This window comes from Enhydra lutris, unplaced genomic scaffold (genome assembly GCF_002288905.1).
Source record: "Enhydra lutris kenyoni isolate GAN:26980312 unplaced genomic scaffold, ASM228890v2 scaffoldscaffold9, whole genome shotgun sequence".
Classification (NCBI taxonomy): Eukaryota; Metazoa; Chordata; class Mammalia; order Carnivora; family Mustelidae; genus Enhydra; species Enhydra lutris.
Genome location: NW_019154093.1, coordinates 73,059,084 through 73,074,086, shown reverse-complemented (window position 1 = coordinate 73,074,086; position 15,003 = coordinate 73,059,084). Strand labels below are relative to the sequence as shown.

The window sequence follows — 15,003 nt, the reverse complement described above, 5'->3', positions numbered from 1 at the left end:
CCGGCAATGAACTGTTCCCAGCCATGTACGAACAAGCCTTTCCTCCCCACATGCACACCCAGATTAAATTACATAACCTTTTTTGTGTCCTAGTTTTCTCAGCTTTCAAATGGAGACAATAACAGTGCCTAGCCTCACAGGATTAAATGAGAAGATTAAATGAGGTAGTATCAGCACTTTGAAATAGTGCCTGGCACATATAAAGCTCTAAGGAAGCACTTGCATGTTATTATTTTGTTATCACCATCTAGTAAACTAGCAAGTTATGAAATGAATATATCAAATCAATAACATTCCTATATAAAAAAATGTTTTGAAAATAATGTAAAAGATCCAATTCACATGGAAGCACAAAAGAAAGATACTATAGCAACTGTGGTAGGGGCAGAGGGAGAAGCAGACTCCCCACTGAGCAAGGAGCCCAATGTGGGACTTAGTCCTAGGACGCTGGGATCATGACCTGAGCCAATAGCAGATGCTTCACCGACTGAACCACCCAGGCATCCTGAGCTGTCAATTCTTAAATTAACCTATAAATTTATTGCAAACCTAATGAAAATACTAAAATAACCTTTGGGATTAACAAAATGACACTACAGTTCATTTAGAAAAATGTACAAGCTAGAAAATCTCTGAAAAATAAGTGATTTAGGTGTGGGTGGAGTAGAGAGTATATCTGTCACCCATTAAAATATACCATGAATTAGGAGTATTTGGCTGACTCAGTTGGTGAAGCATGCCACTCTTGATCTTGGGGTCATTAATTCTAGCCCCACGTGTGGCATGATGGCATGGAGCTTACTCAAAATTTTTAAAAAAGATTTTATTTACCTATCTGAGAGAGAAAGCAAGCAGGGGAAGTGGCATGCAGAGGGAGGGGGAGGAGTAGTCCTGCCGAGCTGAGGCTCAATCCCGGGACCCTGGGATCAAGACCTGGCCTGAAGGCAAATGATTTTATTTATATTTTGAGAGAGCAAGGGTGAGAAAGAGCATGAGCAGGGGGGAGAGGGAGAGGGAGAAGCAGACTCCCCACTGGGCAGGGAGCCTGATTTGGGACCAATCCCAGGACTCCAGGATCATGATCTGAGCCAAAGGCAGTCGCTTAACCAACTGGGACACCCAGGCACCCCTGTAAATGTATTATGATTTTCTTAATGTTTTTTTTCTCTTACTTTATTGTAACAATACAATATATAATATATACAACACAAAATTTGTGCTAACCTACTTTGTTTTCAGTAAGGCTTCTCACCAACAGCAGGTTATTAGTAGTAAAGTTTTTGAGGGGTAAATAGTATTTCAACAGATTTTCAACTGCATGGTTGAGGTGTGGGGGCAGGGATCAACACCCCCAAACTTGGCTTTAAAAAGTCAACTATATTAAATGCACAAATACTTTGACCGGCTATGCCATTGCTAGAAATTTATATTATAGAAGTTTTTGTGAGTGTTTGCAAAGGTATGTATCCAAACAAGGCAGCATTATATGTAAGAGCAAAACTCTGAAGATGAGTAATATATAAAATTGTGAGGCTACTATGAGGCCAGGTAAAAGGAGAGATTTGAAATGAAGATGTTCCCTTTGCATAACACATGTGCAGAAATATCCTTTTATTATCCAACCTTACACAAATATTATATTGTTTTTATAAGAAGTCAATAGGTGCTATCTTGGTAGGAAGATTATGGTGCATTCTTTTCCTTTTTTGTAACTCTCTGATTTAGAACTTTTAAATTTCCCAACTTCCCCTTCCTCCCCTGCCCCCCAAAAGGTAACTTTCATAACTATACATTCATTTTTCTCTTAGAATATTCATACTTATTTTTGGTTTTCTGCTTTAAACATACATGAGTTTGAAATTATATAAAACTGTGTTCTTTAGAAATATCTGGGAAGACAGTAAACACTGTGAAATTATTCTATTTCTATTAATGACAGAATTATTTTACACATAAAAGAAATTATCAATTTAAATTGAAAAAAAAAAACTGCACTACAGAAAATCATTCTATGACACACATACTTACAGGTTTTTACTTTTACAGACTTTTCACTTAAAATCATTCTTTCCCAAAAAACTAAACTTGAGCATAAGACAGATAAGTACCTGGTAAGTAATTAGTATGTACATAGGTAGTTGTGAAGAATCACCCACAATTCTAATATATTCAGTTCCAAAGGTGAAAAATTTCCTTTGAGAAAGCATTTTAACATTTCCTCTCATCATCTACAAAGCAGTGACACTATTTAAATTATTAAAAATGGCAAATCCAATGATATGTAACCATAAAGTCCCTTAAGAAATATATTTGAAAAATCAGTATTCCATAAAATATTTACATTGTTTAAATTACATGATAGCAAACCTGTCTTGATTTATTTTAGTTGAACCTATTAGTAAGAATCTCCCAAAAAAATCATTATTCATCCTTAATAAAGGAGACTTTATCCTTGGGTTTATTCAGCATCTTTATATCATCCAAAAGCTTTCTGGGTGTTAAAATATGTGTAGAACCTGGTAGGAGAAAAGATAAATTTTCAGAGGCCAGTAGTTAAGTAGATTCTCCTTGGTTAATTATATTGCCCCGTCTCTCAAATTTGCCAAGTGACATAGCTTGGGACAATTTAACGAAATTTCTGTAAGACACATTCCTGAAATCTGCCTACACCACAATATCTCATTCCTTCCTCCATTGCACAGCACGCTCACTAAACCACTTCTAGTACTTTGTCTACTTTGTGCGATGCATGGAAATGCTGACAATCAAAACTGGAGGTTTGGATCCCTGTGGCAGAACAGAAGAGTCACTGCTCAATCACAGGATCATAAAGCAGTGCTGCAGATTTAGACCCGGTGTACAAATGTTGCAATCTATAGACGAGAAGAGTTTCTAAATCACTGGCTTTGATTGAAGTTCTTAAAACTAAATTCCACATAGGACTTGCCAATGTCAGGCCCACATCCACAAAAACATTCAAAGTATTTCTGTAGCAGAAATGTACTTATGTCTCAAAAGTTACTTAATAATAAGGGCAAAACTAGAACATAATATTTTAAAGGACATATCTAATAATATCTAAATAATACAGCATTTTGAAGCCATTCCCTCAAAATCAGAATATTTAAAAATCTAATTATCAAAAAAGTCAACCACGAAAAACTCTAATACATCAAATAAAACACACTACGATTAATAAGTTTTTTTGCATTCAACAATTTAGACCTACGTGTAACTTACAACATAAAGTTCTCCATTTAGTTTGTTTAAAAAAAACTGAAAAGAGGAAAAAATGTCTTACCAATAATAACTTCACAGGATTTATGTGCCTGAGAAACTTCATAAGCACAACGCATTTCAGAGTACGTAATTCCTCCAATTACAAAAATGATCAGCTTTGACCCATTTTTTCGGTCCTCTAAGTAATTAGTTCTGGGTTTCTGACGAGCACTAAAAAATGAACACACACAAACATGTTAAAAACATTTCCAAAGCCATAGTGCTTGTAGAGTTTTTTAAATTTATTTTTATTTTTTAAAAAGATTTTTATTTATTTGACAGAGAGAGATCATAAGTAGGCAGAGAGGCAGGCAGAGAGAGAGGGGGAAGCAGGCTCCCTGCTGAGAGGAGAGCCCGATGTGGGGCTTGATCTCAGGACCCTGAGATCATGACTGAGCCGAAGGCAGAGGCTTTAACCCACTGAGCCACCCAGGCACCCACTTGTAGAGTTTTTAAAAAGCCCAACTCAAGCAAACTCAAACTTGGCACCAATTACCCTGATTTTATGGAAATGAATTAACTATGGTATGACTGGAGAACCAAGACAGGTTCGGCAGGACAGCCCCACTTCAAGTTTAATTCTGACCTAATAGAGAGTTTGGACATATCACATATAACTTAGTTCAGTATTTTTACCCACAAAACAGAGCTGATACTCTATATACCTGAAATGTCTAGGACTTAACTTTTTTTTTTTTTTAAAGATTTTATTTATTCATTCGACAGAGAGAGAGAGATCACAAGTAGGCAGAGAGGCAGGCAGAGAGAGAGGGAAGCAAGCTCCCTGCCGAGCAGAGAGCCCGATGCGAGTCCCGATCCCAGGACCCCGAGACCACGACCCGAGCTGAAGGCAGAAGCTCAACCCATTGAGCCACCCAGGTGCCCCTAGGACTTACCTTAAAAAAAAAAAAGATTTATTTTTTTGAGAGAGAGAGAGAGAAAAAGAGAGAACAAGTGTAGTGGGGGAGGAGCAGAGGGAGGAGGAGAAAGAAAACTCAAGCAGACTCCCCGCTGAACACAGAGCCCAACGTGGGGTTTGATCCCAGGACTCTGAGACCATGAACTGAGCCTAAACCAAGAGTCAGATGCTTAACTGACTGAGCCATCCAGGTGCCCCAAAAGTCGGACTTTCTGAAGTCTTAAAAACCCTCCTGTTTCAGTGCTACTCCCATTTTTTTTTAACTTCCGAAAGTCATAGACTTCTCAAGTTCTCTTACTTCTTCATATGAAATAAGAGTGTCAGTTCTGTTTTAGAGAGGTACAGGGAGGGAAGCACAGGTACAGATTTGGAGCCAATGTGGTATTGGGACACCTGATGCTGGAACTTAGTGAGGTAGGACGGTAGGAGGTACTGAAGACATGTCTGCACTCCTGTGTTCACTGCAGCATTATTCACAGTAGCCAAGACATGGACAACAATTAAACACCCATTGGTGGAGAGAGGAATAAAGAAAATGTAACGTACATATGGAGTGGAATATTATTCAGCCATTTTTTTTTTTTTACGATTTTTTTCTTTTTATTTATTTGACAGACAGAGATCACAAGTAGTAGGCAGAGAGGCAGGCAGAGAGAGAAGCGGGGGAAGCACGCTCCCTGCTGAGCAGAGAGCCCGACATGGGGCTCGATCCCAGCACCCTGGGATCATGACCTGAGCTGAAGGCAGAGGCTTTAACCCACTAAGCCACCCAGGCACCCCATATTATTCAGCCTTTAAAAAAAAAGAAGGAAAGGGGTGCCTAGGTGGCTCAATTAAGTGTCTGCTTTCGGCTCAGGTCATGATCTCTGGGTCCTGTAACTGAGACCTGAGGTAGGCTTCCTGCTCAGTGGGGAATCTGCTTCTCCCTCTCCCTCTACACCTTCCTGAGCCTGTGCTCATGCTCGAATGCTCTCTCAAATAAATAAAATCTTAAGGGGCGCCTGGGTGGCTCAGTGGGTTAAGCCGCTGCCTTTGGCTCAGGTCATGATCTCAGGGTCCTGGGATCGAGTCCCGCATCGGGCTCTCTGCTCAGCAGGGAGCCTGCTTCCCTCTCTCTCTCTCTCTCTCTCTCTCTGCCTGCCTCTCCGTCTACTTGTGATCTCTCTCTGTCAAATAAATAAATAAAATCTTTAAAAAAAAATAAATAAAATCTTAAAAAAAAAATTAAGAAAAGAAGGAAATTCTGCCAAATGCAACAACCTGGATGAACCTGAAGGACATTATGCTAAGTGAAATTATGTTGGACTCAGAAAGATAAACACTGCATGATCTTACTTCTATGTGAAATTTGAAACAGTCAAATTCACAAGGCAGAGAACAGAATGTTGGTTGCGAGGGACTGAGGGGGTGGGAATGAGGTAGTGTCGGCCAAAGGATGCAAAGTTTCACTTATGCATGATGAATAAATTTTGGAGATCTAATGTATTGCATGTTGACTTATAGTTAACAAAAATTATATTGTATGCTTGAAATCTGCTAAAAGGGTAGATCTTAAATTATTAAATTAAGGCTTCTCATCACACACACACACACACACACACACGTAAGAAAATAGTAAGTCTATGGAGGTGATGGATTATTAATTAGCTTGTGGTAGTCATTTTACAACATACATGTATTAAAACACCAAGTTGTAGATCTTAAACATATACTGCTATTAAGTCAATCACACCTCAATAAAGCTGTTAAAAAAAGACCTGGTTACAACTCTGATTCTGCTTCTTTCTAATTCAGTAAGACTTTTGGTAAGTTACTAAACCTCTCTCTAATATTCAAGGGTTGTTTTTAGGATTAAATGAAATAATGCAGAGGATACATGAACCATGGAATCTGGTACAAGGGAAGCACTCAATAAATAAGAGCTAATATTTCTATCATTTCCTCCCCCAGATGCTCTACATTAGCACTGTCTAATACAGTAGCCACTAGCTACATGAGACTAAAGTTAAATTAATTAAAATTAAATGAAATTAAAAACACAGTCACACTAGCCACATATGAAGTGGTTGACAGCTCCATGTGGCTACTCATATGACATTTCCATTACTGCAAGAAAGTTCTACAGGGTAGCACTGCTTGAGATCACAGGAATCACTTTTTTTGTTCTCACACTCCACTGGTAAAAATTTTGAGCTTTTGGGGCGCCTGGGTGGCTCAGTGGGTTAAGCCTCTGCCTTCGGCTCAGGTCAGGGTCCCAGGGTCCTGGGATCCAGCCCCGCATCCGGTTCTCTGCTCAGCAGGGAGCCTGCTTCCCTTCCTCTCTCTCTCTGCCTGCCTCTCTGCCTACTTGTGATCTCTGTCAAATAAATAAATAAAATCTTTAAAAAAAAAAAAAAATTTTGAGCTTTTATGTGAAAAGTATTTCAAAATAAAAATTTATGTACTTCTATTAAAAATATATATAAGTTTTGGGGCGCCTGAGTGGCTCAGTGGGTTAAGCCTCTGCCTTCAGCTCAGGTCATGATCTCGGGGTCCTGGGATTGAGCCCCACATCAGGCTCTCTGCTTGGCAGGGAGCCTGCTTTCCCCCCTCTCTCTCTGCCTGCCTCTCTGCCTACTTGTGATCTCTGTCTGTCAAATAAATTAAAAAAAATATATATATATATATTAGTTTATAAATTATGTATGTATACTGGTATATATTAATAAAATTTAATTTCTCCCCTTTTTAGGTAAAAATAAATATCCCCCCAAAATCATCTTGCTACCCATTTTGGAAACCATGTTCTAGAGGACCTCTAAGACCCTGAAATGTAGGATCCCATGGTAAACTTTAAATTATGCTCTTGTCTAGATAATTTCTATCTGCCATCTTAAGGAATGATGAGGGAGTAAACAACAGGAAGAAAGTAAAGAGAATCAGTAACTGGTGTTGAAAGATGAAACAGGAATAAGATAGACTCATAATTCCCATATAAAGCAACTCAAGGAGACATTAAAAGTGCAATTTTGGTTTAAAAACTATTTCAAGGGTATCTGGGTGGCTCAGTTGGTTGAGCATCCAAATTTTGATTTTGACTCAGGTCATGATCTCAGGATTGTGAGATCAAGCCCTGGGTCAGTTCTGTGCTCGGTGGGGAGTCTGCTTGAGATTCTTTCCCTCTGTCCCTACCCCAACTCTTGCACACACACACTCTCTTTCTCTAATATAAATAAATTTTTAAAATTTTTTTTCCAAAGAGAAAGAGTAAGAACAACAACAAAAAGATAATACTGCTCAAAACAATTATGTAACTAACAATTTTTAAATTTCTGAATTAAATTTCTGAACAGCAATTTTAGGACAATGGGATTATATTTAATTAGTTTCATGTACATGTATAATATGTTGCGCCAGTGTTTTACATTTTGATATAAAAATAACAATTAAAGCCCTAGATCCTGAAAATCTTACTCTAGAAAGCACACAGAAGTTTTGGTTAAGTAAGAGTGAACTTTTTATTTATTTTTAAATTTTTTAAAAATTTAAATTCAATTAATTAACATATATTCTTTGTTTCAGGGGTACAGGTCTGTGATTCATCAGTCTTATATAATACCCAGTGCTCATTACAATACATACCCTCCCCAATATCCATCATCCAGTTACCCCATCCCTCCACCCCTCTCCCCTCCAGCAATCCTCAGTTTGTTTCCTATGCTTAAGAGTCTCTTATGGTTTGTCTCCCTCTCTGATACCATCTTGTTTCTTTTTAAGAGTGAACTTCTTCTTAAAAGCACAGCTGAAAGTAAACAAATAAGAGAAATCTCCAAAGACTAGCAATAAAGAGGAATCTAAAACTAGAGTGGTAAACTGAGTTGAGTCTTGGCCTGCCTTATGGAGTGTTAGTCTAATCTTAGCAAACAAGGGACTTGGGTGTTTACCTATTTAATGAACAAAAGAGACAAAGCCTTGGTATTATGCAAAGTAAGGAGGGGCTGGGAGTTGACACTCCTGCATAAGGTAGGGCACTCATTTTTTTTTTTTTAATGATAAAGTACATTTTTATACTGCTTACCTGTACTCATTTAAAATAGGCTACTGTTAAAGAAAAACTGCCTCTTTAGTGACTATGCTTCCAGGAAAGTTGCCAATGTAAGAGTTACTTTGGTACCATTTCAGTTGTTAGTCTGCAATATCATACTGAAAATTGCACTGGCTTTTATCGATAGGTTTACCTTACAGCTCCTGAGCCATTCCATACTGCTGGACACTGGGAACAATATGGCCATTCTTTTGAATCTAATCTATTATCAATGGCATCCTAGAGAAGAAAAGAATTAACACCATTTAAAAAATGTACATTCTAGGATTTTCAAAATTTGTATATTTTGCGTAAGACTCAAAACTTGTGTTTACAATTAAGGAACCTAAAGATATGTAAATATGTAATAAAATAAGGTTAGCCCTCTCTCTGAAACTTATTAAACTTTACTTGCTTCAAAAATTAATGCAATCCTTTACTTACTTATTGAACCAGTATTAAGTGAATATCTACATTTCTTCATTTGCAGGGTCTCCATACTGGTGTTAAGGATTGCAGAGACCTTATCAAAACCTTTATCTCTAGAGTGCTAAGGGTTTCTAAATACCATCCTAGTCCTGACAGACCTCTTAGGCTACTGGAGAGTCCAGGCCTTGCCCTTCTTTGCAGTGGCTCTAAAATAGGCTGTGCATCCCTGACCTAGGTGTAATCAAAACAATCCAATGGGATGAGAGAGTTTTCCTTTCCATTTAAAAAAAATGTTCTGCTTTAGAGTTACATTTTATGATATACTTATATGTGTAAGACATGCTATATATAAAGATTATGCTTCACCAGTACAGTAATACATAGTTTGTAAATAATCACAGTACAAGCTCATGTTCACAATTTTTATGGTTAAGTCTGCAGGATTAAAAGTTTGGTGACCACTGCTTTATAGCACAGCAGTGTAAAAGGTATTATTAGTAAGTGGGCATAAGGAATGAGCACAAGGTACTCAGTAGTCCAGGAATATTTCATTAAAACTGTAAGAAGCAAAGAAATCAAGTTTTAGGAGAAATCCTAAAGGCTGAGAATGCCACTGGGCCAAAACTGGATTTTCTTTTTTTTAAATTAACATGCAAATCTTCGGTACAGGGTTCAGGAAGTCAATTCTTATTTCAAAAGTACTATCCAAGAAAGACTACTTAGCTACATCCTTGTTATGGGAAGAGAAAAAAATCTTATGTTGTAGAAAACAAAGCCTAGATTCTTTAAACTTTTCATCTATGATTAAGAATGTGTGGATGACATAAAATTAGCCAAGCAAAACAGGAAAATCATAGTCCTAAATTATACACATTTAGTTCCCAGAGCTAAGTAGACAGGTTTAAGTCAAAGGAAAACTGGAATAAATGAAACTGTATTATTATAATTGAAGAACCAATGTCATAATTTTATTGCCCATAATACCATTTTTACTAATCATTTTCTAATTTCCCATAATTGAATATTTCTAAAAGCAAACAGTACTAAAGGCATAACCCATCTGTTGGATAGAATAACAAACTACAGTTTACAATTTACAGTTTAATAACACACTTTTTCCAAGAATACTGGAGTCTAACACTTTCTAACAGTGGTCATATGCAAGTATTATTTTGTTGAACTTTCACTCAAATAAATTATTTACACTTCTGCTACATATAGTTATTTAAAACAGGTTTTTTTTCATAAGATAGTTATGTATGCTTACTTTTATTTATTTTGAGTCAGTCAGTGTGTAAGTTTATTTGAGATCTTCAAGGAAAGAATTTTCAAATTTCCTTTCCTCTCTTGACCCCAGATACAGCCTTCTTTTGTGAACCCTCCCAGTACTGCAGAAATTCCTGACCAACAGATATCTCAGAGTGATAAACATACAAAGAGTAAAGAATATCCACTTAGGGTATAAGTAAAATTTAATGAACTGTACCTCCAAAATATCTTTGATAAAAGGTGTCCATCGAGAGAGTTGAAAAGTTTCTTCTGTAGACCTATCCTTTCTTAATGGTTTGCTTTGTTGAGACTAATACAAATAGAGGAAAAAAATTAAAAACCTTTAATTTTATTTAGTAATATTCTCTCACTACATTTTCTTAAAAAAGTATTTAAATTAAAGTAAATACAAGTAAAAACTAAGAGTGGAGGGGCACTTGCATGGCTTAGTTAAGATTCTACCTTTGGCTCAGATCATGATCTCAGGGTCCTGGGACTGAGCACCATGTTGGACTCCCTGTTCAGTGGGGAGTCTGCTTCTTCTTCTCCCTCCGCCCCCTGGCTCATGCTCTCTCTCTCTCACCCACTCTCTATCTCAAATAAATAAACAAAATCTTAAAAAGAAAAAAAACAACTAAGAGTGGAAATGCTTGCTCAAAAAAATCTGAATAGATGGAATCACATAAATTCACCATATTTTGTGCTCTAAAGATAAAAATGTATAACAGTATATATTTACTCAAAAGTTCTATAAAACTTGATGGGAAAGAGAGATTCTAAACACAGTTCTTTCAAAATTTGCTATAAAAGGAATCATAGAAAAAAGCAAAAGAGCAAATTGTAACAGAAGACATAAGATATAAATTCACTAGAAAAATGTATTTTTCCAAATACTCATATATGGAAGAGAAAACAAAATTAAAAATTTTTTACTTACCGAATCTATAGAGTGAAATTAAGAAGACTAGTGGATTCCCATATAAGAAAACATTTTTAATGCAAACAACCACATATGTACCGATATGAATATATACTGAATGTGAGATTTCTTACTGGGGGGACAATGGGAACACCAAGGTAACTCCAGTTACGGATCATGTCGCTCTCATTTTCTATTTTTACATTCTGGATCAACCTGTCCAAATTTTCTTCCGTGGTTCCTTAGATAAAAATACGAGTGTACAGTCACATAACTGCTACCACAATCATGTCTAGGTTTCAGGTGGTACCCATGAATATAAAGTTTATTAAAGAAAAAGCAAACATTTAATTATATACCCTTTGGTCTTCTCCCAATTTCCTATTTTTCCTTGTATTTATCTTACCCAATGTCAGCTACTACCTTTGAATTTTCTAAGACTCTCTTATGATCAATAGTAAATTACTTATTATAAAGGGATTTTAGAGCTGAGTATTTTAGTATATTGATGAAATAAAGTCTCTATTACCATTAATACTGAAGATGTAAAGTAGAATCGCTCTTATTTTATCATAATTATCATGATTTTTGTTGAGTAGAACTGGAAGAAGTACTCGCATAGAATCTTTCACCTTCTGTCCTTCTGCATCAGTTCCAAGTGCCAGGTCCTTAATGACAATTAAATATAGTCAGTGGCCTATAATCCAAATTCACTTTTCAGTTAAAAATATCTTAAATCCAGGGGCTCCTGGCTCAGTCAGTCAGTGCAGCACGATCTCTTGATCTCAGGGTTGTAAGTTCAAGCCCCACATTGGGTGTAGAGATTACTTAAAAATAAAATCTTTAAAAAGATATCTTAAATCTTGCCACATCTTAAAGTAACACTGATGATACTTCCAATGTAGGCATCACTGGTAAACTACAAATTGTACAAAATATAAAAAGTAAAAAAATAATTCAGAGAGAAAATCATTAATCTAAACCTATGCTAATATGGTAGCCCTGAGCTACATATGGTTAATGAGCACTTGAAACGTGGCTAGCCTGAATTAAGATGTGCTTATAAGTGAAAACGCCAAGTTTCTTAAAGACCTGATGTGTAAAAAAGGAATGTAAATTATTTTGCTAATAATTTTTATATTGATTACATGTTGAAATAAGATTTCAAAAGCACTAGGTTAAGTCAAATAGATTATTAAAATTAACTACCTTTGTTTCCTTTTACCTTTTTATGTGACTATAATTGACCCTTGAATAGCAAAGATTTGAAGTGTGTGGATCCATTTATACATGGGTTTTTTCAATAAATAAAGCACAGCACTTTAAATGTATTTTTTCTTCCTTATGATTTTTTAAGAAACATTTCATTTTCTCTAGCTTACATTACTATAAGAATATAGTATATAATACATATAACATATAAAATATTTGTTAATCAACTGCTTATCAGGAGGGCTTCTGGTCAACAGAAGATTATTAGTGTGGGGGGAGTCAAGGTTTGGGGGGACAAAAGTTATACATGGATATTTTACTGTGGGGGGTCAGTACCCCTGATCTTCGTTCAAGAGTCAGCTATACTACAATATTTAAAATTATATATGGCTTGGGGTGCCTAGGTGGCTCAGTTGGTTAAGCTTCAGACTCTTGATTTAGGCTCAGGTCATAGTCTCAGGGTCATGGGATTGAGCCCCTGTAGCTTAAGATTCTCTCTCCCTCCCCCTCTGCCCTTCCCCTGCTCATGCGCTCTCTGTCTCAAAATAAATAAATAAATAAATAAAATTACATAGGGCTTGCATTCGAGTTCTCTTAGCACTGGTCTAAACATTTTTGACATTATGGGGGGGGGCTCTAAAACAAGTTAAATGCGCCAATGCAGTACACTGCAAGGTGCTGCATTAAATGTTGCCCCTACTCAGAAAGGCCTGACAATTAGAGGTATTCTGAAATAATGTTCCAAACCCTAAAATTATCACATTTAACCAGAAATGCACAATCACAGATTAGGAGGGACTACTTACTGTGATACTTATAGCTACCTGAAAATGTTGGTGGGGAGTGATGTATTTCTTTTTATTTATTTTTTTGTTTGTTTTTAAAGATTTTATTTATTTATTTGACAGAGAGAGAGGAGGCAAGAGAGTACCAGCAGGGGGAATAGCAGAGGGAAAGAGAAAAGCAGGTTCACTGCTGAGCAGGAAGCTGCACGTGAGACTTGATCCCATGACCCTGGGAACCTGACCTGAGCCAAAGACAGATGCTTAACCGACTGAGCCACCCAAGCACCCCTTTATTTTTATTTCTTAAGTAGGCTCCATGCTCAGTGTGGAGCCCTACATGGGGCTTGAACTCAACCCTGTAGAGATCAAGACCTGACTAAGATCAGGAGTCAGATGCTTAACTGACTGAGCCACCCAGGTGCTCTGGAAATTATGTATTTAAATACTGCCTAATTGATCCCCCTTCAAAGAGATATTCTGCAATTCAGTACACCTTACAAAGTTCAATCCGGAAATTTATGATGACATAGGTATTTCTTACTCTGTACGTACCTGTTCACTTTTGCAGAGCTTTTCTATATTAGGTTTGAATTTATTCATGCAATCTTCTGCTAAGTTAAGATGGACAACTTGCTGAAAAAAACAAAAGAATTCAATTACTTAAAGTACTTTAATTTCTTTTTGTGCAAGTGATATTAAACTTTTGAGATAGGCCTGAAATAAATTATGGGCTGAGGAAAAAGGAGGTACCATGTAAAACAAGTAAAATAGCCCAAGAAAGAAGAAAAAGTGAGAATTAATATGGTCCACAGGGGCTAATCAACAGAGAGCAAAAATATGAATATGTGTTTAAGAGTGTTGAAAATGAAGGAAAAATGAGGAAAAAAAAAGCTAAGTCTTGAAAGCCCAGCAGAAAAATGTTTTTGAAATTATATTGTTGGTCCTTGATTAGGGTGCTGTATGATAAAAAATGACTTATAACGACTCACAGGAAAGACTGATACAGCAAAAAGAATAGTTTACCTGCCAACATGGCTTAAGTGCTCTTAACTACTAATACATAACTCTGAAAGAACCAAGTAGAACAACAACTGCTGGTTAATATAATGTTGCATTTTCTTAAGTTGATAAATACAAAATTCTCTGTCTGGCTATTGAAGACAAAGACACAAAAATCTGAAGCTGGATTTGGATGAATATAGATTACATACAAAGAACACTACTGAGAAGCTTAAATATTTGGAATATTTCTCAGACCTAGAGTAAAATTTTAGAGTATAACTAACACCAAGTATTCCATGACACCCACTACTAAACCTGACTATAGAAGTGGACAGACTAATAAACTAAAAATGGTAAAGTATCTCATACACAATATTGCTTACCTTAGTAATCTGTTTACGGAAATGGGGCATCTTTTTCATCAGTTGGGTAAGAGCACTAAGCGATGTCTAGAAAAAAAAGTCAAACATTTTTAAAGCAAACTTATAATTCAGGTATTCTATAACAATTTTTATAGTTTATTTTTTTCTTCTTCTTTTTTTTTTTATTATTTCTTTTCAGCGTAACAGTATTCATTGTTTTTGCACCACACCCAGTGCTCCATGCAATACGTGCCCTCCCTAATACCCACCACCTCGTTCCCCCAACCTCCCACCCCCCGCCCCTTCAAAACCCTCACGTTTCTTATTTTTTTTTTTAAGATTTAATTAATTTATTTATCTTAGAGAGAGAATGCAAGTGCATGCCCGGAGAGGAAGGGCAGAGGGAGAGGGAGGGTCTTAAGTAGATTCCATGATGAGTGTGGAGTCCAAAGTGGAGCTCAATCTCATGAGCCTGAGATCTCGACCTGAGCTGAAACAAAGAATCACACGCTTAACTGACTGTGTCACCCAGGTACCCCTCCATATAACAATTTTTAAATCTTGCAGTTATATTGCTAATTTTCTAAATATTTGGCAAGTTAAAAAAAACACATTCAAGAGACTTTCAGTTTCAGTCACAAAAAAGTAGCTGATATCAAAATTATTCTCTCCCCATAAATAAAAATAGAATTGGACAAAATAAATAAGACAACAACTCTCAGGCAATGGATAAGAAAAAGAGCTCATAGTTAAGATACTTAAGC

General features: G+C 36.4%; 1 protein-coding gene across 2 annotated transcripts in view; it reads right to left on the bottom strand.

The window, feature by feature from the left end:
- Positions 1-1,979: 1,979 nt before the first annotated feature.
- The window catches only part of LOC111143276 (syntaxin binding protein 3), a 55,952-nt gene continuing 42,928 nt past the window's right edge, over positions 1,980-15,003 (bottom strand). For both annotated transcript variants that reach the window (XM_022496904.1, XM_022496905.1), the window contains 8 exons: positions 14,261-14,326; positions 13,428-13,508; positions 11,408-11,546; positions 11,013-11,119; positions 10,177-10,269; positions 8,416-8,501; positions 3,302-3,450; positions 1,980-2,516 (listed from right to left, as the gene is read on the bottom strand). In XM_022496904.1, the coding sequence (XP_022352612.1) occupies positions 2,422-2,516; positions 3,302-3,450; positions 8,416-8,501; positions 10,177-10,269; positions 11,013-11,119; positions 11,408-11,546; positions 13,428-13,508; positions 14,261-14,326 (816 nt within the window). In that variant the 3' untranslated portion in view covers positions 1,980-2,421. The remainder of the gene's footprint in view (positions 2,517-3,301; positions 3,451-8,415; positions 8,502-10,176; positions 10,270-11,012; positions 11,120-11,407; positions 11,547-13,427; positions 13,509-14,260; positions 14,327-15,003) is intronic.